Raw genomic sequence first — 25360 nt, 5'->3', positions numbered from 1 at the left:
TGGATGTGCCACTCTCTCAGCACCTCCATGTGTTCACCAATCTGGAAGCTCTCTGAGCCTTGTCCTCTTGGGTTTTTTTGGAGGCTTCATTATATAGTCATTGATTAAATCATTGGCCATTGGTGATTGATTCGAACTCCAGGCCCTCTCCCCTCACAGAGGTCAGGGGGTGGAACTGAGGGTTCCAACCTTCTAATCACATGTTGGTTCTTCTGACAACCAGCCCCCATCCTTGGGTGGGGTCCAAAAGTCACCTTATTAATATAACCAGAGACACCTTTGTCACTCTCAACACTTAGGAAATTCCAAGGGATTCGGGAGCTGTGAGCCAGGAACTGTGGATGAAGATCAAACGTATATGAGGAATATATTTTGGTCATCTGAATGACCAAATATATATTTCTTATAAATCACAATATGGCAACCACATATTGAATGATTCCATTTGTATGAAGTGTCCAAAATGGCAAATCTATATATACAGATATTAGATTGGTGGTGGTTGCCTACAGCTTGGGGAGATGGTGGGTCTGGGGAATAATGGCTAAGGGGTGCAGGATTTCTTTTTAGGGTGATGAAAATGTTCTAAATTGATTGAGGCGATGCTTATACAAATATGTGAATATACAAAGCACCACTGAATTGTGCACTTCAAATGGAGAATTGTATGGTATGGAATTATATCTCAATAAAGCTGTTACAAAAGAAATCCTAAAGAAGATTTTAGAAAAATAAATCCAGCACTCTATAAAGCTGAGAATATACATGAACAAGTTGTATTTATCCCAGTTGTGCAAAGTGGGTTTAACATTTGAGAGTCCGTTCATGGACTTCTCACTAAAGATGGCAGATTGGCCACAGTCTTCCATTTTCCCTCTATCTGAAAAAATCCTCTAAAATCACAGTAAAGGGATTTGTTAAAAGCATAAACCCACAAGGGCGTGAAGAATTGAAGAAGATGATAACAGTAACATTGGAAACCGGAAAGCAGGTAGATGTATAGTAAATGACTTATCAGACCCAAAAAAGTGAAATCCTAAATACATTGGGGAGAAGGCAAAAAGCAACTTGAGTTATACTGCAGAATACCCAGAGGGTTCAGGAATTGCCCATGGCATGTAATTCTGAAAATAGGGCTGAAGGGAAAGAAGAAAGGGTAGTGGTCAGAAGTCTGTGTAAGCAGTAGAGAAATCCCAAGATCCCTTCCCCCACTCCAAGGAAGTGGACCACTATGACTTCTCATCTCCTACTCCACAGAAAAATTGAAATGTAGTCTCTGGAGAGAGTAAAACAAGGGGTCTCTGCACTGGGAGGACACTAGACATATTTGACCAGAATACTATACTAAAAACAAGGTGATTAAGTAAATATGCTTACCAGATATGAGAACCATTCCCAAACCATTTCCCCAGCCCTTCTTTTCCAGAATGTTGACAACCAGGCCTTTACAATTGAGTTGGGCGACTGGAAGATAGTTTTCTGAGCCATTTGAGCAGCCCAAGAGGCAAGACCTAGGTCCCAACTTTGGGGGCTCCCCAAGAAGACCATCCAGCAGGATCACCTTGCAGTGAACCCCACAGTTAACAAGTGCCACCCATGTCCTCAAAGCTTTGGATCATCTTTTTGGTCTTTCACTCTTAAATATGAGCAGACAGCCAATGATTTCATCAGACATTTCAGGAAAGCTCTGGTATGAAGGATAGAGACCAAAACAAACAAATTGGAAGAAACAAAAACTATACCAGAAGGAGAAACGTTTTTTAAAAAATCTATTATTACCAATAGTCTCTGAGAGATAAGCTATTATAACCATAAATTAAAAGAATCTATTAAGTCAATCAAGCACATTAATATAGTAATGGAAGAAATGATGTGATTATCTCATTAGATGCAGAAAAAGTATTAGATAGAACTCAACATCTATTCACATATGGAAACTTGCTGTATGAATAGAGGATGCATTACTGGGGAAAGGATGGTTGTCCATGTGGGGTAAAAACAAAGAAAGAAATGAATTGTCTTCCTATTTCACCACCATATGTTAAAATCAGTTCACGCTAGATTATTACTTAAGTGTGAAGGGCAAAAACTTTATAATTTTAGGAGAAAATATGAGGAGACAAATTATGACTGTGATGGGCTATTTGCAATGCACATAACCAACAAATTATTACTCTCCATGAAGTATGAGGAAGTACTGAGAAAAATCAGAAAAATACAAGTACTTCAATATAACAGTTAGCAAAATAAAACCAAATCTAAACAGACGATTCACAGAAGGCAAAAAAAAAAAAAAAATGACTCAAACATATGAAAGGTGGCAAATTAAGTAATAATCAAGGGCATGGGAAATCAAACCACACTAAAATACCATTTTCCCCATATAAGGTCGGAAAAACATTAAAAAGTCTGACAATACCAAGTATTGGCCAGGAGAAGGAGCACTAAGAGTTCGTGTACACTGCTGGTACCCATGTAGGTTGGTTCAACCACAGCCTCTTTAGAAAATAGTTTGGTGATAGTAAAGCAGAAGGTGCACACATCCTATAACCCAGGAATTCTATTCCCAGGTGCACACCCTAGAAATTCTCCTACAGGTGCACAAATGCTCATGGCAGAACTGCTTATAAGAGCCTCCAAACTGGAAGCAACTCAAATGTCCATTGGTGATGGAACAGTTAAATGCATCATGCAATAGAATAATGTATTCCAGTGAAAATTAATGAAATAGGGCTAGTGCATCAACATGGGTGAATGCGAAGTACGTAATATGGAGCAAAAACTGAAGTCACAAAAAGTACATACAATATGGTTCTATTGGTAAAAGTTCAAAACAGGCAAAACTAAACAATATGTGATTTAAGGATACTTACACACTCATAAAACCATATTTAAAAAGAAAAGGAGTGGTAAACACAAAGTTGATCTTCTCAGGATTTAATCTCTAAGGTATCACAGGCCTGTCAAATCCATAAAACGAATTCTTGGGGGAGATTTTGGCCAACTGTTTCCATGGTGAAGAAAGGTATAGCTTCATGTGAAGTCCGGATTGGCTCTATTGTATTTCAGATGACAGCTCTCACTAAGACTTGTAGGCTGATCTGCACAGGTCTCTTCAGGTCACTTTGTTAGGATCTGACACCAGCTGCTCAAGTGGAGACACGACTCTCCCCTCTTCCCTTGGGCAGCCCGGCCAGACATTGTGAACCTGAGTCCTGTGATGTTGGTTTCTAGCAGGAGCACAGAACAGCCAACTCCCTGAGCAGTGGTGCTCTGACGTGCACGAAGAAATTCAGCCTGGATTATTTAGCCCTGGACTTCAATTCAGCATCACCAGCCCCTGTACAACAGGTAGGAAGGACTTTGTGTCTGAGAATTCCAATGATATTGTATTTCTGTTTAGATTTTTCTGATGATTCAACCATGCGTGTTCTCGTTGGAAAGTCTTAAACATACAGACATGTACACTGAAGAATATTAAAATAAGCCCTAATTCTGCCTCCCAGAAATCTTGGCATATTTCCTCTGGGGTATGTTCTTTGGGTGTATATGTAAGAATGTATGTAGTGTTCATGCTCTTCAAAACTTGGACCATAAAGTTTATAGACAAATTTCTCCGGCAGAGATGCGGGTGGGTTAAAGGGCACTCTAGTTAGAGGAAGGGCCTGCTTAGGGAAGAGGCAACAGCCTAGTTTGGCTAGACTCTGGGAAGTGGTGACAGGAGCCCTCAGTAAAGGGCCTCAGTTGCCAGTATGGGCAGTTTTGACTCCTTTGGGTAGTAGTCTGATCTGTAAAGTGGGGATCAGAATTAATAACAGCTACAATGAGACCTGTTGTGAGGATTAAACGATTAATACATGTAAGCGGACCTAGCCATTAACTAGTGTCACTCACTGCAGAGTGTAAGCCGTGGAATAAGTGAATAGTAAGTAGTGGACAACAGCTAAATATTTTTGAATAAGGGATGGTAATAATCTAAACTGTGCCTAACAATGTAGTGTTTGATGAGAAAAGCTGCTTGCCAAACAGGAGATATAGTATGATTCCATTGTTTGTATGCAGAAAAAAAGCCTGGAAGTCTTCCTTTCCTTTTTGCTGAATGAACTCCCATTTCTCCTTTACCTTTAATTTCATTCCAAAAACCTGAACTGATACACCAGAAAAGCTGGTCAGGTGAAACTGACAAGTACAAAAGGTGCATTAATCAATTTTGGTAGACTATGCAGCCAAGACAAACAACCCCCAAGTCTCAGTGGTTTGCAATGGCAAAGCGTTTTTCAGTTGTTGCTCATGGGACAGTCCATGGCAGGCTAGGGCCTTGGCATTCCAAGTCATCTTTAATCCAGGGCCCAGGTGGGAGGAGCATGCTGGTCTCCTGGCAGAGGAAAAGGAGAGATTGCAGAATCACAGGATGCCTTTTTTCTCTTTCAGATTGGCACATGTCACTTAGCCACTCACATTATATCAGTCGAAGCAAGTCAAATGGTTAGAGCAAAGCTGAAGGAAGCAGAGACAAAGAGATATTTATACACATACATAAAAAGTATAATAACGCTTCTGCAGGGAATGACCCGGGAGGAAGGGGCAGCAAATCTTTAACAACGCTGTAATCTACCACAGAAGGGCTGACATTTTTCTGAATTTTTTAATTCAGTGTAATGAAATCCTTTTTGTTCTCTCCCTTCAGAAACTTCTCCTTTCAGAAGAACAAAGAGTAGACTATGTCCAAGTGGATGAGCAGAAGACACAAGCTCTCCAGAGCACAAAGCAGGAGTGGACGGATGAGAGACAATCTAAAGCGTGAGACATGTGAGCTTGGGCTGTGTGTGAGACAGGGAAGCATGGGGCTCGCTTTCAGGTTTTTTTGCTAGAATTGCACCGGTGGTCAATGCCAGTCAAGATGCAGAGAGAATGTGTAATTTCCATGGGCTTAGCAAGAATCTTTGGGACAGAGGATCTATTTGTACACATTGAACAGAGAGAAGAAGGAAGCAATCTCCTCCCAGAGGAGGCTCTGAGGAAGTCCAGCCCCTGCTGCTGCCCCTGCCTGTCACAACAGTTTCCTTCTCTGTCCACACTTGTTCATGCCCAGAGCCTCATGGATGCTTGGAGTTGGCTCCACAGTCACAAGAGGCAGACATGGAGGATTCCACAGCTGCAGACTGAGATGTAGAAAACCCCATTCATTCAGGCAGAGTTGGAACAACAAAAACAACACTTGGGCGAATATTTTTCCCAGAGCTTGGTTAAAAATCTCTCCAGTGAAGTGTTTGGAGTGTAGATTGGAGTCAGTATTGCTACTGACAGGATAGGATCATTTGACTCCAATACCTGAAATTCTGACTTCTCTCCTGTGTTTCCTTTGGAATCATAAATTATCCCAGGAGAGAGGCACCTGGAGACCATCTTGTCCTAAAAACATGGCTGAGGAAATCAAGCCCAGCAACAGTGGCAGAATCTATGCTTCTTACTCCAAAAACTCCAGCAGACAAATCATTTCTATCCCCAAAGAAAGATAATTCAAGTGAAAAGAGCACTGAATCCTGGGCTCCAGGATGAGCTTATCAGATGATACTGGTGGCTTTAAGGATGTCCTGGTTAAGCTGCTACCTGTGGCTAAGTGTTCCGTTGCTGTTGGCCTTTTCCCAGAATGCTTTCACATGCATCTTCTCATCTCTTTCCCTAAAAGACTTCGGAAGCTAGGCTTGGCAAAGATTGTTGTTCCCACTTTGAAAAAAAGAAAATTGAGAAGCAGAGGAGGGAACACTTTGCCCAAGATCACTCATAGAGCTGAGACACAGAGTCAGGCTTAGAATAGAGTTGGCCAGGCTGCCTATTGAAGGCTCATTGCACTGTCTCACACTGCGTCTGAGGATTGTGATGAAATCCATAAGTGTGGTCAACCTTGAAGACACGTGGGAAACATGTGCAGATGCAAGATGAGCCATCATCTCCTCTCCATTTCATAGGATTTTGAGCAGGTGTTTTTATACTTGAAAGGTATATGTGTCAAGCCAGGGTTCCTTTGTATGGTGTCCAAACAGGGAACTCTAACATAATCAGTAGTTACCATTAGAAATACTTCCTGACGATCAGTGTAAAATCCATTCTTGGAGCATGTGGTCCCTTTGCAATGTGTTTCCTGCCAGCTAGCTACTGTTTGCAGAAGAATTTTTGCCACCTTGGGGAAGGCACAAATCTTCCCTGAATATCCTATGCTGGACCCAAGCTTTTGACTGATAAAGAATTACGACCAGAAAAACAAACAGAAAAACAATGAGTTCTGGTCTCAGGTTTCCTCGCTAATTTTTCTCTTCTGCTTTAGTGATGACTAGGTCCTTTATCGGGCACTGGGGAAGAATAAAGACTCAGTTGGGCATGTGATTTTACTTAATGCCCCTTCCTTATCCTTCTGAGCACCTGCAGCAGGAAGATAGATCTGAACAACTAAGAATTAAGCAGATACTGGTCTACCATTCTGACTGGCACTGTGTCTTATATATAAGGAAGAATCAAATAGGCAGGCAGGTCTATGACAGTCAGGGTTAGTCAAAGCAGTTTTAGGCTTTGCTGCAGGGTTTCAGGGTTTCAGACTGCCCCAAAGGTAAGTAAATGCCAAAGTCTTAGTTTTTCATACCATGAGAGGAGTAATTTTGATGTTCAAAGAAGCAGGATCTGGAGACATCATTTTTTTCCTGGAGCAAGGTGAGGAAAAACTGCCAAGTGCTTTAACTGAGTGAAGAGTCCTTACTGAGCCTGGACGGAACAAGGAAAAGGCTCCCCACAGCCGCGGCTGGCCCCATATCACTGCACCCCAGCTAGAGCCTGTAAAGAGCTGCCTTCTTCCCTATGGGACTTGTGAAGAGCCACAGAGCTTCAGGCAAGAATCCAGGGCTGCAGACTGCCAGTTCCTATAGACGGTAGCTTCCTTATGTGTAGAGCACCTGTGTTTAGATCATTGATTACTGCCAAAGGTCAGTGCAGAAAAATTGTTTGTCCAAATGTCAAGAACCATACCAGATTGAAGATAGATCGGAAAAGTAAATACAGCTGAAAATATGTCACTAGTGAAGAGTCATCCAACTGACCAAAAGGAAAAAATCTGTTTCTACAAAACATTTCCAGGGACCTATTTACTGCATGAAGCAATACACATTTGAGTGGTGTTACTTGTTTGGAAGTGATTAATTAGGGGTTTTAAAAAAAGATGACTTCACTCTCAATTCCAGGGTGTATGCGATTATGTCCTGCTTTGATAAAACTGCTAATGGATACACAAAAGCGTAATAAGTCAGTGATACAAAGTACAGGCAGTTTTTGAGCTGACAGCAGCATATCCTCCTGAGAAAGTCACCATTAAGTCAAAACAATGCTGGCCAAATCTTGTTTTCTGGTGGAGATAATCCGTGTGTGACAGAGGGCTATGATTCTGACCAGGGTCTGAGGGTTTTGTTTTTTTTAACAGAAATGATCCCAGATATTCCAAATCAAGTGCATATGGCATGTCTTTACACTGTGCAGGGTGCATCTTCTAGAGGATTGGGGAATCAACCTAACAGGACAATGCAGCAGTTACTCCCACATTGTTTTTTCTAGTTCCTCTCTGCTTTGCTTCCATCTTTTTTCGTTAGGAAATTCTTCTAGATCAGGTGTTGTGTAGTGCAGAAGAGGGGATGGAAGGGTCTCAAGCCTGCAAGCCCATAAGGCCACAATCCCAGGAATGTTGGGAGTTAAGCTTTCCTTGGGGAGGGAGGAGCCCTAAGGCCTAGCAAACAGCCTGGCTATCACGGAGTGATCCTGTGGAGGTCAGTGTCCAGGCCATTTCACTGTGGAAAAAAGATCAGCTGAATCATGGCCTTTAGGTCCCAATCAAGACTAAAGGCTCCCTTCAGGCCTGGCTTTCTCCCCTCAGGCTCCCTCAGTCCCCTTCCATACCATCTTTGTACCCACAATCATGCTGGTTTTTAAAAATTCATTGTGTTTTTACTATTTCACTTCTGGCATTAATAAAAGTCTTATAAGGAGGAGTCATGACTTAAGTTCTCTCTTATTTGTTTTAAGTGATGACATCCAATATAAATATAGAATACATTTTGAAAGCTGAATATGTGAAAATGGACTTCATTGCCATTTTCAAGTACAACAAACTTAACGTTACTTACATGGGATGACCTACACACGTGTTATTTCACTGCAAACAGTTGAGCTGGTGGCTGTAATGAGTGCAGCTTCTTCTCAGCAAAACCACATCTTGACATCTTTTTTCTTGGTCAAAACCTAGCTTCAGTAATTGACAGTGGTATCAACGGCCCTCCCTGATACCATGTATACATGACCTTTGTCATTACTGACATTAGAAAGCAACAGACCCCAGCCTGCCTCTCCCAGTCCAGACTAAGCCCCTGACCCAAAGATGAGCAGGTTGGCCCAAGGACTGACCTGAGAAGCTAACCTACAGAGACCTTGAACCCCAGGCCTCTTATACTCCTGCCCCTTCACCAGACACCTCCCTAAGTTTCCAGCTTCCTACTTCTCCTTTATTTCCCTTGATCTTAAATTGCATTTATTGTTATCACTTCCTTACTTTAATTGTGCCATTTGTTTTATAAATTTAGTTTTTATTTTTTGCAACTAAGACAGTGTGGCATTGGTGCAGGCTGGAACAGGGGGCCCAAAGGGAGAAAAAGCAGAGCTGAGACGCAGACCCCCACCTACACAGGCAGTTCATTTATGACAGAGGGAGCACTGGAGGACCTTGGGAACCTGACAACCTTTCCAGTCAAGGGTGCCCGGTCACTGGATAGAGATCCACATGGACAGTAATGAACCTTGACCCCACTCTGCCGCCACACACAAACATTGATTCCAGGTGGGCCTCAATGGGGAAGGCAGAGCAATCGATTTGACCTGTTCCCTCTGCTTTATCAGGTCATTTTGCTTCTGTCTACCACTGCTGTTTGGCTCTCTGTTTCATGGTCAAAACCCATATTTTAATGAGTTTTAGCCTTTGTTTGCCTTCGTGTAAAAGAACACAACCTAATTGTTTTATGTCTGTCTTGAAATTTTAAATTATTTCAACTTTTTTGTTCTTCAATTTGAGACTTTTAATTCATTTTCATACTCTATGGTGATAGAAGACAGAATAGTGGTTACCTCTATTGGGGAGATTATTATTGATTGGAAAGGGCACAACAGCTTTCTAGACTGTTGGGAATGTTCTGTATCTTAATCTGGCTGGTGGTTATATGAGTGTATACATATGTAAAAATTTATCGATGCATAAATTTAGTGTTTGTAAACTTTGCTGAATATAAATTATACCTCAACAAACCAGTTAGCATGAAGAAAAATAAATGACTCCAGGGGAGTTAAAAAGTTAATGTAAGAAACACAACCATAAAACATATTAAAGGAAACTACAGGAAAACTTTTTATTATCTTGAGTGTGGAAGACCTTCAGCAGCAAGGCACAAAAGACAGAAGCAATAAAGGAAATATTTATTTCTTTTGATAATTCCATTTAATTCAACACATGTTTAGTGATCACCTGCTATGTAACATGTACTCATGTAGGAGCTTTGGATACACGAGTGAGTGAAACACAGACCCCTTTCTGAAGAGCTCGTGTTCTGGCAGAATGTAGTGGGCACTGTTGGTGCTCTGCCCAAATCCTCTAGGACCCATTTCACTTTTTGTTGTGCCTCTTTCTGGCTTTAATGTGCTTTGTGCCCACACCTTGGACTCTCCCTCAGAGGCGAGCCCCTCAGACAGTTACTAGAGCTGTTTTACCTGCAACAACAGAGAGTTGGAAGGGTCTCAGAATGGACTCTCCCTGCCCTCCCCTCTGAGGGGGACAGCATTCTGAAATCCCAGCTCCTTTACCTCAGGTTGGTACAAAGTCTAAGTAGAAATTACACTCCAGAGTTACCCTGTGGTTTCTGGCCGAATCTTTCTTTGCTCTGAGATTGCCCCCTTGCTTGGATTCTTCCCCTTCCCTGTCCTGCCTTCCCCACTATCCTGGTCTCAGCCTGTGGCAAACCCAATTGTAGTACGTTGCATTCTCGAAAAATCCTCACAAGGATATCTCCTGTCCCACTTGCTCTTCCAGAATCTAGCCACTCTCTATTAAGAGGTGCAGTCTACCTCTCCTTCTCTAGAACCTGGGTAGGACTTGGCAGTGACTGCCTTGACCAGTAGAGCACAGCAGAGGGGACATTGTGACATCTGGGGCTGGGTGATACAACTTCTGCTTGGCTCTCTCTCAGGATACACACCCTTGGAACCCAGCCATCATGCTGTGAGGAAGCATAGGCCACGTGGAAAAGAACCAAGGCCCTTAGACCTAGATTCTGCTGAGTTCCCAGCTGGCAGCTGGCACAAAATTGTCAGCTGTGTGAGTAAGACCTCTTGGAAGCGGATTCTTCCAGCACTCAGTTTAGCCACCCCAGACACTGTCCCATGTAGCAGGCACGAGCCTTTCCCCCAGTGACTGCCCATGAGCTATATTTGAGAGCATTCAAGGCAGGGAGAACAGACTGCAAAAGCCCTAATTCAGCAGGAAACCTGGAATGTTGAGGGTGCAGCCAAGAGGCCAGTGTGGTTGGCATGGAATAAGCAAGAGAGAGCAGAGCAGAGGAGGTAGAGAGGTAATGGGTGATTCACAGATTATAGCGTGGGATCTTGTAGGCCAATGTACAGACCTTTGGCTTATGTTGTGAGTGAAAATGGAGCCAGTGAAAGAAATTGAGCAGGAGAGACAGGTGATCTGACTTACATTTTGAAAGGAAGGATCATCATAGCTTCTATGTTGACAATAGACTATAAAAGGATTAAGATTAGAATCAGGGAGACCAGGTAGTAGATTATGGCACACAGACAGGCAGGAGAGAAGAGTAGCTCAGACCAAGGTGGCAGCAGTAGAAGTGGCGGGATGTAGTCAGATTCTGGCTAGTTTAGACAGAATGACAGAATCTGCTGGGGGATTGGATATGTTCCAGGAGAGGAAAAGAGCAGTTAAGGATAACTCCAGGGTTTTTCACTAAGCAACTGAGAGGATGGAGTCAATCACCACAAATGTAGTTTGGAAAAACTGTGGGTGGAAAAGTGTTATGGGGGTCGGGGGTCAGAGACCAAGAGTTTTTTAGAACTATCTCAGGCCTCCCTTGGAAAGTGAGAAAGCCTTTGAAGAAGCTCAGAGCCCCCCTAGGATGAGTAGGAGGGATGGTGCCACGGTAGATTGGATTGGACTTGGGAAGGTTGTACCCAAGGATCATTCTAGAGCTAAGTAGAAATTACAAGTAGGCAACTGGATATGAGAGTGTGGAGTGTGTGAATGGGATGGAGATAAGAACTTGTGAGCCAAGACATGGCTTCGAGCCCCAAGTCTTGGTGAGGTCACCAAGGGTGGCTGAGAGTGGGCATAGAGGGAGAAGCGACCCCAGCACTGTGCCCCCCAAATTTTATTACCTCTGTCCTCAGCTTGTGGGGGAGGTTCTGGGCCGCAGATTGTCAGGTAGTACAAGGCAATTGAAGACAATTTAGGAGATGGGAGAAAGTGGAAATTACTTGGGTCCTGTCATTCAGCATTAACTGTCGTCAGCATTTCGGAATACTTTTGTAGTTTTTGAGTTGTAGGTATACATTCAATGTATAGCAGTCATAAAAACGAGGAAGGTTTTTCAAGTTTAGCATTAAGTTTTCTCCTGAAAGTTTTTCATCTAACATCTGGGCTTTACCTCTGTCTAAAAATTCTTCAAAAACATCTTATTGAACGGATGCATGAAAGATGCATCATAATGTAATTGTTCAGCACTTAAATGGTTGGCAGTTTTTTCCCTATGATACAAGCTGTTTCAGTGGGATTCTTGTGTATAAGTCTCTGCATGAATGGTTGTTTTCTTAAGATAGATTCCAAGAGGTAGATCTACAATACAAACTTGCTCTCCAGAAAACATGCACACCCCCACCAGCATGCTGTTTTCCCCACATCCCTGTCACTGCTGGATCTGTTTTCCTGCCACATTAGAAAGAGAAACCTCAGTTTGCATGAGCAGAGCAGAATCCAGAAACACTAGAATAAAAATTTTGTGCTTTACTGACCATATTTCAGATCAGGGAAGAAAAGTGCTGGGACAGTTGGTGAAGTGTCTGCGGATGGGGGGAGGAGGCAGTGTTGTGTAATGTTGGGAAAAGGTAATTGAAATCTGTGTGCAGGCATTATGCTATGCACTTTTACATTCTTGTATATAATTCTCACAACAACCCAGCAAGCTAGGTGCTATTATTACACCTTTTGTAGGTGAGGAATTGAGGCTCAGAGAGGCTAAGTAACTTTCTCAAGGCCACTCAGCCAGGAAGTGGCAGAGGCTGGATTTCAATCTAGGTCGAGCTCTCTCTCTTGCTCTCCCCGTATGTGCACTGAGGAAAGGCCACATGAGGACATAGGAGAAGGCAGCTGTCTATTAAGCCAGGAAGAGAGTCCTCACCAGAAGCCAAATTTGCTGGCACCTTGACTGTGGACTTCTAGTTTCCAGAATTGTGAGAAAATAAATTTATGTTGTCTAAGCCGCCCAGTGTGCAGTATTTTGTTGTGGCAGTTTGAGCAGACTAATACACTTGGCTTTATCCGAGGGAAAAATGAACTCATATTCTTACAACAGGAGCTGGTTTTGCAACTTGGAGCCAGGTGCCCACTGAAGTTAGGCTTCTACTTCCCATGGAAACCAGGAGATAGGGGCTCCAACTTGCTCGATGTTTATGTTCCAAAGAGATGTTTCTTACATCCTTGAAAAAGACATTCCTGGGTCATAAAGCTGGCAAGAGGCATCTTTTTAGCCCTTAAAAATACTTACATACTTTCAAAGAGACAGAGAATGAAATTACAAATTTTCTAAAGTAAATGCTTTAAGAAAAGGGAGGAGGGGGGCCTCTCCCCTTATTTACCACAGGGAGAATTAAGCCTCTTATGTTTAATTTGCATGTGCTCTTGCAGCAGCTCCCTCTGAAACATGTCGTAGCCTACAGCCTTGCTAAATTCACTTATTCTGGTAGCTCCTTTGTAGAATCCATCAGATTTTCTACATAGGTGATCATGTCCACAAATAAAGGCAGTTTTTCTTCTTTCCAATCTGGATGCCTCGTATTGCTTGATTTCTCTCCTCATTATGAGTTGGATTTTCCCACTGCTCTGCATGCCTGGTAATTTTCGATTGGATGCCAGGCATTATGATTTTCCCTTGTGTGCTGGCTACCTTTATATTCCTCAACATCTTCCCGAGCTTTGCTCTGGGGTGTGTTAAGTGACTCGGAAACAGTCGGATCCTTTTGAGTCTTGCTTTGAAGATTTGCTGCGTGACACCAGAGCAGCTTTCAGTGTCAGAGTCATTCTTTTCCATGACCCTGAGGCGAGACCCTTCTGAGCACCCTGCCCGAGGCCGCCTGAATTATGAGGTTTGCCATTTTGGCCAGTGGGGGTGGGCAGCCACTAGTCCCTGTCCTGCTGTAGGGCTGGGCATAGTTAACCTTTCTTCCTTTGGGGGAAGGGAGGGGTCCTTTCATGGCCTCCCTCCAGTAGTTTCCTCACACACTTGTGCTGATCGGTGGTCTGCAGATTGCTTCAGCAGGACCCCCTGTGGATATGAAGGTTCTCTCCCTCTGCAGCTCTCTTCTCTCTGGTACCCTGTCCCTGCCAGCTCTAGGTGCTCAGAGTTTCAGTTCCATCTCCTAAACTCAGGGTGTCCGTTGGGCCCCATCAGGAAACGCCCTCTCCAGTCAGTCAGCTGGGGCAACTGCAGGGCTTACCCATTTGTCCCCAGCTCCAAGAGACCACTGTCCTTCCCTGCCTGATAGCCAGTGTCTCCAAACCTGTAGTTCAGATCTGTTGTCTGTCTTTTGGGGTGTTTCAAGTGGGATGGTAGGTCCAGTCCCTGTCACTCAGTGTGCCTGGACATAGTCCACCACTGCAGAACTTGGACAGCTCTGATGTTGTGGGTTGGAGGGAGAGAGATGCTGTTGACGGGGCTGTGGCAGTGGTCCTGATGATGATGAAGAATCTCACCTGACAGCATGCAGCAGCTCTAGTGGCTACAGTGAGGGTCTCTTTCTCTCTCTCTCTTCCGTCCTTCCTTTCTCTCTCTCTCTCTCTCATTCTTTCTTCCTTTCCTTCCTCCCTTGCTTCCTCTCTTCCTTCTTTCTTTCCTTCCTTCCTTACTTTTTTCTTTCTTTCTTTCGTCCTTTCTCCTTTCTTTCTTTCCTCCCTCCCTCCGTTACTAAACACAAACACAGGTTTCTTTAACCACCACACAGGAGGGCCAAAACCTGGAAATGCCAGGCTTGTGGTAAAGAAAGAGGTTTATTATCAAAAGGCTGCCAGACAAGAAGATGGGAATTAAAACACAGATCCACCTCCTTGAAGGGAAAAAGGTAGCGGTTTCTATCTGGGGTTTTAGATAGGGGAGGGACAGCACGTGGCCATGATGGGTGGCGTCTTCCCACCAGCCTGCGTTTGGCCTTGAAGACTGAAATTCTTTTTCCTTGACCTTCTGGACTTTTCTGGTTAGTTTTCATCTTCAGCCTGCGCTTGGCCTTGTGAGGCTGACTCTTGATGTCTGGACCTTGACTTCCTGGGAAACACAGCTCAGTCACATACTAAAGAGTGACAGAAAGACCTGGTTAGTTTTGAACAACAGTTGATTATGCTGAATATGCACAGCTGCAGTTAGCAAAGCTTATCTCAGAGTTTTTTGCTCTGGGGAAGAGTTTTTTAACTTCTTCATTCTCAGTTTCACCTTCTCCCCTCCCTCCCTCCCTTCCTGCCTCCTTCCCCTCCTCCCTCCCCTCCTTCCTTCTTTCCTCCCTTTCTTCCTTCCTTTTCTTTCTTTTTTTCTTCTGCCTTTTTTCTTTCTTTCTGTTTCTCTTCCTTCCCTTCTTCCTTCCTTCCTGCCTTTCTTCCTCCTTCTCCCCGTCCCTCACTCTCTCTCTTTTTCGGTGCTTTCTCCTTTTTCCTTCCTTTCTTGACTCTTCTTTTTTAGAGATTAATTATTGATGAACAGAAGAGGATTCAGCTCTTTTACAACACCATCCAATCAGCTTCTCCTCCTCGTTCTTCCATTGTGGTTCTTTTAGGTTCTGTTCATTTCTGAGGGCTTGGATATTTACAGTTAAAATATAATGCACGGATGTTCTGGGTGACATCAACAAAGGGCAAATGAGGATCTCCAGGGCTCCATTCTTCCACAAAAGCAGCTAATGAGCTGGCCAAAACTGTCAGAACCGACGTTTACAGAACTCTGGAATCTAGTCGAAAACATACCTTTAGGGAAAAGCTTGGCAAAGAAAGAAGGGGCTGATTTGTGGTAGGAGAGCACTGTGGCATTTTAAATTGCCCACCTAACATCTCTCAACACTCAAATCAGTGGGGCTGGAGAGGGCATCCAGCACACCTGACGCAGGTTGCTAGTGCCATCATGTTCACAGCTCCCTTCTGCCCTCGAGGGGAGGAGATTATATAGGGCAGACACAACAGGGATGGGAATCTGTGCGGACATCTTCAAATTCTGCCCACCACAGGAAAAGACTGGGGAAAGGGGATGTCTGTGAATTACAATTTCCACCTTTTATGCTTTTGTATCACGGAATATTTTTATGGCGAGGACTTGTCAGTTTTAAAATGAAAAAACCAACGAAAGTAAGCATGTATATGTACATACATGCACATGTGAGGAATCTTGGGCGGTAAGGAGCTGTTGAACAGTGTTAGGCAGGTTCCAAGTGGCCTGTACCCTGTACCAGTGTTCCCTGCTCCTCCTGGCTCGCCCTCTCCTGTCCTGAACGAATTCTGTCCTTCTCCTGGGCACTGTAGATCTGGACTGCTCTCCATTTCTCTTTCTGCCCTGTTCCTGTGGTTTCAGGCATGTAGGGCAGCAAGAGGTGACCGTTGGGAGCACTCAATGTGATAGCTCATCACCTGCTCAAAGTAAAAGCTTGAACTTCGTGGAGACCGTTCGAACTAAGAACTGTTGTTTTCCTCTAGATCGCTTCTAATCTTTTTGTTAATCTGTTCCGTTGCCGTCTCGAGACACATTGCCACTTGCTCAGAATCTCGAGTCTGGCTAGTTGTGCTGGAATGTCTGAAAGGTGCCCCAGACTCTAAGAAAATAAGATTGTGTCAATCCCAGCCTTCTCCTGGCATCAGCAAGGTGACACTCATCCTTCCAGTTTTGGAGGTGGAGCTTTATGCTTGTCTCACTAAGGTCCCTCAGCACATTTCCTAAATAAAAACTGAAATAGGATAAGAGCATCCTCTGCCATTTCCCTCTGGCCCCATGACCTCACTGTCCACCCAGAGCAAGTTAGGGTGCTGGAAGAAGAATCGGGGGTGGCCCACCACGCAGCAGAGTGGCTAAGAGCGTGGGCTGTGGAGCCAGACTGTGGGGATTCAGTCGTAGCCCCTCCGCTCGATAGCTATGTGACCTTTGGCCAATAATGTGCCAGCTCGGGACCTAGGCTTCATGGTCTGGGGACTGGAGATGGTAAGAGTACCTACCTGGCAGGATTGTCATGAGAAGTAATTGGAGTGAATGTAAGTAAAGTGCTTGGAATAAGGACCTGTGCAAAGCCAGTGTTGCGTAAAGGTTAGCAACCATCATTTTGTTGTTTTCTTGCTGTAGCCATCACTATTTGTTCTAGTTACTGCAGCTGCATAAGAAATTACCCCACGAGGTAGGTGGCTTAAAACAGCCACAGGTTGTGCACACAGATTCTGTGGGTCAGGAATTAGGACAGGGCACAGTGGAGACATGTTGTCCCTGCTCTGTGATGTCTGGGACCTCGGCTGGGAGGACTCAAGCAGGTGTGCGCTGGAATCCTCCGAGGGCGGGGCCAGCCCCGTGTAGGGCCTGTGGCGTTTGCAACCCAACTGGAGACCCCAATAGGCAGGAGACACAGAGGTGTGGACTTAAGGATGCATCCTTGCCTGGAGACAAGAACTTGTGAGCCAGGACATGGCCCCGAAAGCCCCGAGCCTGGCTGAGCTCACCAAGGGCGGCCGAGTGGGTGTAGAGGGAGAAGCGGCCCCAGCACTGGGCCCTGGGACACCCACAGGTGGCCGAGAAGACAGGGAGCTAGCAGCAGAGACTGAGGAGGGGCGGCCAGAGGCGTGGAAGGGACCCCAAGAGTGCCAGGCGGGTCCTGGAACATGAGTGAGGCTCCCCGGGGCGGGGGGCGCTCAGGGAGGAGGGAGTGATCGGCTCTGTGGGGTGCTGCCGACGGTCGAGGGAGATGAGGCCCCAAACGCTCACCGGGACTTGGCATCAGGATCATGGAGACCTGGACAAGAGAGGTTTGGGGGGGGGCCGATAGGAGCGGATGGGAAAGGGGAAATCGGGGACAGCGAGTGCAGACCACTCTTGGGAGGGGCCGCGCTCTGGCTGTGGAGAGGACGACAGAGAGTTCTGCAGTTGGAGGAGGATTTGGGGTCGAGGAGAAGCCGGAGGGTGTGTTCAGAGGTGAGAGATTGCAGCCCTTCCCACGCGCCTGCCCAGGGCCCCCTGGGAGGAGGGATGTGCTGAGGCGTGAGGCAAGGAAGAGCTCAAGCTGCTCAAGCTGGGGAGGGGGGCTTTGCCCCGGAGGAGCCGGCCCCTCCTCGAGAGCCCAGCTCCGGGGGGCCGTCCTGCCCCAGGTTCTCACCGCTCTGGACCGAGATGCGTCTTGTCGGAAGCATAAGTTGCGCCAGAAGCTGGAACACATCATCACCCTCCTGTCCAGCAACAGTTAAGGGTGGCGGAACCGGTGAGGAGGGGCCTTTTCGGTCCTGAGCTGTCCTCCCGTTGAGGGGGCGGCTCACGCCTGGGTCTGGGGGCTGAGCCCTGGATCGGGTGGCACGGGGGAGGTCACTGGGCCAGTGTGCCCCTGGCACACCTGGGCCCCCTTCATTAGTGCCTTGCTTTGGGCCCCACCGGGGTGGGGGCTGGGGGCGGAGGGGGAGAGGATGACAGGACCAAGCCCCGCACCCCAGCAGCAGCAATACCCTTAGCCTCCTGCCCTTGTGCCCAGGTGTTGCCACGGCCCCTGCCTTCCTTGCTATGTATACCCTCAACCATGTATTTACTTAATTTACCGCCACCTCACCATCTCCATCTGTAAATGCGTGTCCCCCCCACCCCAGCCCCCGCTCCCCGGCATGTTGCCAGCCTCACTCACTGGCACTCTGCCCTGGCCTCCCTCAGCCTGTCCTCAATGTGGGAGGTGGAGAGAACCTGCTAGGATGTAATGCAGATCATGTTGTCGCTGTGTTCAAATCCACCCCCCCCCCGCCTCCGCCAGTTGCTCCAGTGCACCCAAACTCCCTAAAATCTGGCAACTCCTTCCTGTTCCGGCTGTATCTCCATCATGGTGAAGCTAGCGACCTCTTCTTCCCTCCCCCGCCCATTAATGCTGGGTGAAGGAGGAGAGCTCGGCCAGGCCCCAGGAGTGTTCTGGGCCAGGAGAATGGCCTTTGACGAGATCCGGCTGACAGAGACCATGGTCTGACAAAGGAGCACACGTATCTGGGGCTGCTCTGTGCCAGGCAGGCAGCGTTCTCGGAGCTGGGGATACTGCAGGGGTAATAAGTAACGCAAGGGGTGAGAGAAGCGGGACGCAGGCCAGGAAAGCCTCTCTGAGGGGGTGACATCTGAGAAGGACCTGAAGGAGGTCAGGGAGTGAGCCAGGTGGAACCCCGGGGGAAGAGAGTTCCAGACAGGAAAGAGGCCAGTGCAAAGGCCCTGAGGTAGGTGTGGGCCTGGGGTGTTTCAGAAAGGGGAGGAGGCCAATGTGGCTGGATCAGAGTGAGCCAGGTAGAGAGGGGAGGAGAGGAGGCCAGAGAGGAAGCGGGCCGATTCACATCGGACTCCGTAGGCCACCATAAGGACCTTGGCTTTGTCTCTGAGTGAGAGGGGAGCCCAGGGAGGGCTGGGAACAGGGGAGTTTCGTGACCTGACTTAGGTGTGAAAGCTGCCTGCAGCTTCAGCAGTCCATCCGTGGGGCCAAGGTGGCAGACTGATTCTGGGCTTTGCTGCGTGATGGAGGGAGAAGCAGATTGAAGTGGGGGCCCTAAGGCCCAGCGTACTGTAGATTGAGCTGCAGGCAGAGAGGATCCTGGACATCTGCAGAGGGTCCCTCTTGAGTATTGAGGAGAATGCCGATCAGCACAGGCATGGGAGGAGACTACCCTCATCCTGGGAAAGGATCACCAGAAAGGATTAAAGGTTAAACAGGACCTAGGTGAGCACCTGTGCCCACCGGCCTTCACGGAAAACCTCCTAATTCGAGTGACATGGGATACAGTACTCAGAGGGATCTTGGATCGATAGTCTGGAAAATAATTCATTCTACAGTAAAAGCTGCTCTGCTCCTACATAGCAAACCCTCAAAGTGAGACTCAAAAGGATCAAACTGTTTCTAAGGAAGTTGACAACATTCGATAAGGAAGAAAAAAAAAAAGCCCAGGAATATATTTAGGAACACAAACATACCCAGCACCCAAGGAAAAATACACACAGTCCGCACTGAAAAAATAACCAGATATGCCAAGAGTCAAGAAAACACAACCCATTACGAGGAGATAAGTTAATCAGTGAAAGGCATCCCAATCGGAAAGGAAGAAGTAACACTTTATCTGCAGACATGATCGTCTGTGTAGAAAATCCAGTGGAGTCTACAAAAGAGTGACTGGACCTCCATCCGTGGTTTGGCAACATTGCAGGAGACAAGACGTGTTAGAGGGAGCTAACCTTCCCCCACCGAGACACTTTGCCAGTTGTCCCCCCACTTTTCTTCACTGACCTGGAACAAGGCCAGCCAGCCACAAAATTCCTATTTACGTGCTCCTGGGTCTTTTCTCTTTTCATGCAAACTAAGTTTTTATTTTAGTAGAGAACCAACTCAGTGGTGACAAGAACACTGGAAAACCAGAAATCTGGTAGGAGGCAGATTTTCTGAAGAGCAGTTGTGATCAAGAGTCTTAAAAAAGAGGGGCTGGCCCGGGGGCCGAGCGGTGGGTACGTTCGCGCGCTCCGCTTCAGCGGCCCCGGGTTTCGCCGGTTCGGATCCTGGGCGCCGACATGGCACCGCTCCTCAGACCACGCTGAGGCGGCGTCCCGCGTAGCACACCCAGAGGCACTCACAACTAGAATATACAACTATGTACCGGGGGGCCTTGGGGAGGAGGAGGAGGAGGAGGAGGAGGAGGAGGAGGAGGAGGAGGAGAGGAAGAAGAAGAAGAGGAGGAGGATGAAGAACAAGAACAAGAAGAAAAGAAGACTGGCAACAGATGTTAGCTCAGGTGCCAATCTTAAAAAGGAAAACAAAAGAAACAGAGTCTCCAAAAAGAAAAAGAAAAGGAAAGGTTTAGGTCAATACTTCTACCTTTGGGAATCTATCTTAAGGAAATAACCATTCACGGAAAGACTTACAAGAATTCCATTGACTCCTCAACCACGATAATGAAAAAACTGGAAACAATGTAAATGTTCAATATTACATTATAATGCATCGTTTACGCATCCATTCACTAACATATTTTTGAAGCACACTTAGAAAGAGGTAATGCTCAGATGTTAGATGAAAGAATGTCAGGAAAACTTGGTGCTAAACTTGCAAAAACATACTTATAACTAATAACCTCATATGTTTATATTATCATTACACATTTAATGTACAAATACAAGTATAAACCTACAAAAATATTCCAAAATGTTGACAGGACTTAATGCTGAATATCAGGACACAACTGACGTTCATTTTCTTCCATCTCCTAGTTGTCAGTTACCTGGTACTACTGGACTATCGGAATCCCAGAACCTCCCCTCCCACACGAGGACAGAGGCAAGAAAACCTGGAGGTGCAGTAGCTGAAAAGAAACTCAGACGCAGACTACTAGCTCAATTCCGTTTTCTGCAGTAACCAGCATTTAATCATCCCCTCCTCCAGCAACGGGGAAACAACACAAGTGGGCCTAGAGAGTCAAACGCCAATAAGGGCAAACAATGAGGCCCCAGTAAGATAGTGGCCGCCACTCCAGGAATCAACGCCCTGTGCGTTGCCCGGTCGGGGTCCCAGGGTTAGGGCTCAGCCTCCTTTACCCCGGCCAAGACTTAGGGGAACGGTGGGTCCCATGCGCCGAATGTTCCGCACCACCCGGACAAGCAGGTCCAGGAAGGAGTTGATGGAAATCTGGAGGAGGCCAGGGTCTTCAGCAGTCCATCTGCTAAAAGCGAGGGGTAAAGATCAAGTTCAAGGTGATGACTCTCTCTTACACCCAGCACACCACACCCGCCCCGGAGACCTGACACTTGAGAGTCTCCCTGTGTCCATCACCGAGCCCCTCCGGCTGAGATTGGCTCTCAGGCCCTGAGCCCTTGCCGCCACCCCCATCTCAGCTCCGTGTAGAACTGACACAGCCAGGACGCTGCCGTTCACGGCGCACTCCTTCTGAACCGCCTGCTGGTGGCGTTGGGTTTCTGGGGCCATGGCCCTGCGGGCCATCTCTGCCTCCAGGGGGGACCGGAAAGGCACGGTGAGTGTGCTGGGGGAGGCATGGTTAAGGCACCATCTGCTACTGAATTTGCTGGTGCCCCAGGCTTCGCACGTCTCAGAGGCTGGCCTTCACCCCAGCTTCCCCTCAGGCCGTCCACCCCCACCCTCACCCTCGAACACACAAACCCAGTCCTGCCAGCTCAGGCCACCCTGGGCTGCCCGCCTCCCTCCTCACTCAGTTCACCCTGTCCCACCTCCCCCGCTCCTTCCGGCCTGTGTCCCCACCCTCCAGCCTCCTCAGGCGTCAATTCCCCGCCCCCCGCCCCCCACCGCGCACCCTCCCCCACCCCGCGTCAGGCTACCCCAGCTTCCCCTCACTGCTCCCCTTTGTGTGTCCCAGCCCCCGGCCCCCCGGCTGCCCTGTGCCCTGTGCCGGGCCTTTTGACACGTCCCTGGCCCATCCTGTGGCCACCAGGCCGCAGGGGCTCAATGGAAAGGATACAAGACCATCTGTCGGTTTTCTGGTCCTACATCCACTGGTGCTGCATCTCCACCTAGCCCTGACTCAAGTGCTGCCCGTGCGACATCGGGAGCACCTACGGCTGCTGGCCCCACCGCCCCCTCGTCTCCAGGGCTGCCCGGGCCACCAGGGCCACCCTGGCCATCAGGGATGCCAGAGCCACCCTGGGCCCTGGGGCCGCCAGGGCCGCCCTGGCTGTCGGGGCCGCCAGGGCTAACTTGGTCGCTGGGGCCGCCAGGGCTGACAGGAGCACCCCGGCCTTCCAGAACGCTGGGGGGACTATGGCTGTTAGGGCCTCCAGGGCCGCTGGGGCCACCCCTCGCACCGGCCGCACCACCGCCACCTTCGTCTGCGGCCTGCATAGCTGCTGCCACTCCGTCGTTCCCCTCAGAGTCCAAGCCGAATCCGCCGGCCCTCTCAGCCCGCCGCTCAGGGACTGAAGCCCTCTCACCGAGTTCCCCCCTTTCGCGCGCAATGCAACTCGGGATGTCCAGTGCGCCTGCGCAAACAGACCCGCTTTGAGTCCCTCGGAGTGTGACAGGCTCCCGCCAAGCCGGCCCAGAGACCCTGTAGCCGGCCGAGCCAATGGGGACTCCCTCGTGAAGCCCCGCCCAATAGAGCACGACGTAACCTCAGTGCGCCTGCGCGAACCGACCCTTCCCTGGGGCTTTCCCGGGAGGAGAGCGGTGCGCTGGGCCTCTGTGCTCAGGCCTCTGGGCAGGTGACGGTTGCCCGCCAAGGCTGCCGCGCCCCAGGCGTGCGTCCTGCGCCTGGGAGCCCGGGCTGCTGCCCGCCGGGCCGACCTCGCCTGTGACCAGCCTGCCGACCGCCAGTGTCCTGTCATCGAGTTCCGGGAGGGAGTCGGGCTCCTCTGGGCCGGGCGGCCTGTCCCCCTCTCTGGGCTCCACACGTGGCCCGAGTCTGCGAGTAGCAGGGCCCAGGAGGGACCAGCTGGCCTCCAGGGCTGCACGAGGGGGAGCACCACCCCTGGGACAGCTCCCCGTCGCTTTGCCCTCTGCTGGCACAGCCCTCATGGGCTCTCCCTCCCCCGGGAGCAAAGTCTTGCAGCCCTCTGGGGGGCTGGAGGTGCCAGGGGTCCTCAACTGGGAGGTGACCCTGTGTCTGCTGGCCTGCTGGGTGCTGGTGTCCTTCTGTGTCTGGAAGGGGGTCAAGTCAACAGGAAAGGCGGGGCTGGAGGCGGGCGGGGCTGGGGATGACGGCAGGGCTGGGGGGCGGCATTGCCTGGGGGAGGGGAGTCTCTGCCAGGGACCCCTGTTGCAATGGGAGGTGACTGGGCCAGGGCCGGGGCCTGGGCCTGAGGTCGCATGGCGGGGGGGGGCGGGGGGAGGTGGCCAGGTGCTTCAACCCAGGCCAGTTGATCCCCGCCCCACCCTCCAAATGCAGCCCCAGCAGTCTTCCCTCCTGAGCGGGAGAGGCCACCCCTTGCCTGTGTCGGCCTTCCCCCTCCCGGCCCCCTTCCCGGTTTCTCTCTATTCCTCACTCACGATCTGAGTGTGTTTTGATGGTCTGGGTGGGCCTGGCCTATGGCTGTCTCTCTCGCCTGCCTCTCTGGCCCCGGGGACCCAGGGGGAGTCCAGACACATGCCCTCCCTCGGGGGCTCTCTGTCAGGTTGGGGAGACAAATGTGTGAACAGACGCATAATAAGACAGTGTGCCGAGGACTGTGGGACATGGCCAGGTCCCTGGAGGGCTGGCTCATTCCCTGCGGGGTCCACAGAGCAGCCGCTTGCTGGGCTGGTAGGCCCGCTTAAACGGGAGGCAGAGGCCTCCATCGGCCGCCTTGCTCTTGCCTCTGTCTCTGGCTGGGCCGCTTCTAATCCCAGCTACCTAGGACCCCACCTCTCTGCAGAGGATGACCTGGAGTCGCTGGCACAGGAGGCATGGGAACTGCCCCCATGCTGATGTCCCACTCTGCCTGGGGAGGGCCCTGCCTCTCCCCTCCCTCCGCGGCTGACCTGTGATCGCCATGGGGCTGCTGGTGCTCCAGCTGAGCACCCAGCTTCCTTTGGGAGGAGCCATGGCTCCGAGGAGTAGAAGTGGGGGGCGCTGCTGACTGGCCTCCCTCCTTACCTCTGAACACACTGTCCAGTAGCCCGGGACCGTGGCCTGCCCGGCCGTCCTGCTCAGGCTGGGGGCCTCCAAGGGGGAGGTGGGTGCTGCAGGCCCCTCTGAGCAGCCTGGCCCCTCAGATCGTGTACTTCACCGCTACATTCCCCTACGTGGTCCCTCGTTGTGCTGCTGGTGCGTGGAGTGCTGCTGCCTGGCGCCTTGGACGGCATCATCTACTACCTCAAGCCTGACTGGTCGGAGCTGGGGTCTCCTCAGGTGAGGTGGAGGCAGGGCCGGGTGGGGGGGGGAGGGAAACAGGGGGCAGGCCGGCCCAGCAGGGCCCCCCATACCCACTCTTCCCTGCCCGTCTCCAAGTATGGATAGGTGCCAGGACCCAGATTTTCTTTGTAAAACAATTGCAAGATGTTGCAAATACAGGGTGATATTTAGTTAACAGAACAGTAGCTACTTCGTTGAGGCTGCATCAAATGCATGTGAACCAGAAGAACCCGCCATCCTCAGAAACCAACAAGAAACTCCTATACGTGTCAAGGCCAGGTTCAGTCACCCGGTGGACAAAGTTGGTGGCTACTGAAAACTACGAGGAAGGACAAGGCTGTCTAAAGACACATACAGTACGGCATTGAGTACCCAAGAAAAGTCTAAAGAAATCTAGAGTACTTCTAGAGTACTGAATTTGCTTTTCCAAAAGAAATTTAGAAGTAGTGTGATTTGTAATGGGATTTAAATGCTTTATAGACACGAGAAATCTTGGTTAAAACCAGTTTTTTTCAGCGGAATTATAATTGTTGTCATCCTTGTCTTCAGCCTCCTCTTTATTTCCATTATCATCTTTGTCTTCTCTTTCTTCGTTTTCTTGCCGTTTCAGCCTTTCCAGCTCAATTTCTTAAAAAGAGACCTCTTTTTTCAGTACCCGAAGACAAATTACCATCCCTCACTGTACACATGTGCCCTATTACCCCTTTCGCCCTCCTCCATCCCCGCCTACCCTCTGGTGACCACCAGTCTAGGCTCTGTATCTATATGTTTGTCGGTTGCTGTTATTGTTTTTTTATCCCCCACCGATGAGTGAGATCTTATGGTGTTTGACTTTCCCCATCTGGCTTATTTTGTTTAGCGTTAGACCCACAAAGTCCATCCAGGTTGTCACGAATGGCAAGGCTTCATCTTTTTTATGGCTGAGTAGTATTCCGTTGTGTATGCATACCACGTCTTCTTTATGCATTCATCCATTGA

At 48.7% G+C, this 25360-nt stretch overlaps 2 protein-coding genes across 8 annotated transcripts in view; one reads left to right on the top strand and one right to left on the bottom strand.

Moving 5' to 3' along the window:
• The window catches only part of GAB3 (GRB2 associated binding protein 3), a 99398-nt gene extending 78468 nt beyond the window's left edge, over window positions 1-20930 (top strand). For 4 of the 7 annotated variants that reach the window (XM_070604647.1, XM_070604641.1, XM_070604645.1 and 1 more), the window contains 2 exons: window positions 3235-3351; window positions 4688-8027. In XM_070604647.1, coding sequence (XP_070460748.1) covers window positions 3235-3351; window positions 4688-4804 — 234 coding nt within the window. In that variant the 3' untranslated portion in view covers window positions 4805-8027. Of the gene's footprint in view, window positions 1-3234; window positions 3352-4687; window positions 8028-20795 lie in introns of those variants that run through there. The other 3 variants (XM_070604643.1, XM_070604644.1, XM_070604640.1) reach the window with 2 other exon arrangements.
• Window positions 20502-24333, bottom strand: LOC139080888 (collagen alpha-1(I) chain-like). The gene is made up of 6 exons (XM_070603381.1): window positions 24274-24333; window positions 24010-24182; window positions 22689-23275; window positions 22016-22532; window positions 21434-21562; window positions 20502-21244 (listed from the first exon to the last, which is right to left on the bottom strand). The coding sequence occupies exons 1-6, from the start codon at window positions 24331-24333 to the stop codon at window positions 21106-21108; spliced, it is 1605 nt and encodes a 534-aa protein (XP_070459482.1). The 3' UTR covers window positions 20502-21105.
• Between the last annotated feature and the right edge of the window lie 1027 nt (window positions 24334-25360).

Source organism: Equus przewalskii, chromosome X, assembly GCF_037783145.1.
Source record: "Equus przewalskii isolate Varuska chromosome X, EquPr2, whole genome shotgun sequence".
NCBI classification, from domain to species: Eukaryota; Metazoa; Chordata; class Mammalia; order Perissodactyla; family Equidae; genus Equus; species Equus przewalskii.
This window is presented reverse-complemented; position numbering and strand designations above follow the sequence as displayed.

Bases quoted from the DNA above. Each gene is read 5' to 3' on its own strand.
- LOC139080888 (XM_070603381.1), bottom strand. From the start codon at position 24,333: ATGCCGTCCAAGGCGCCAGGCAGCAGCACTCCACGCACCAGCAGCACA. The intron at 24,183-24,273 runs GTAGGGGAATGT...GGAGGCCCCCAG, and splicing joins GCAGCACAACGAGGGACCAC to CCTGAGCAGGACGGCCGGGC. The intron at 21,563-22,015 runs GTATCCTTTCCA...TGCCTCCCCCAG, and splicing joins GAAAACCGACAGATGGTCTT to CACACTCACCGTGCCTTTCC.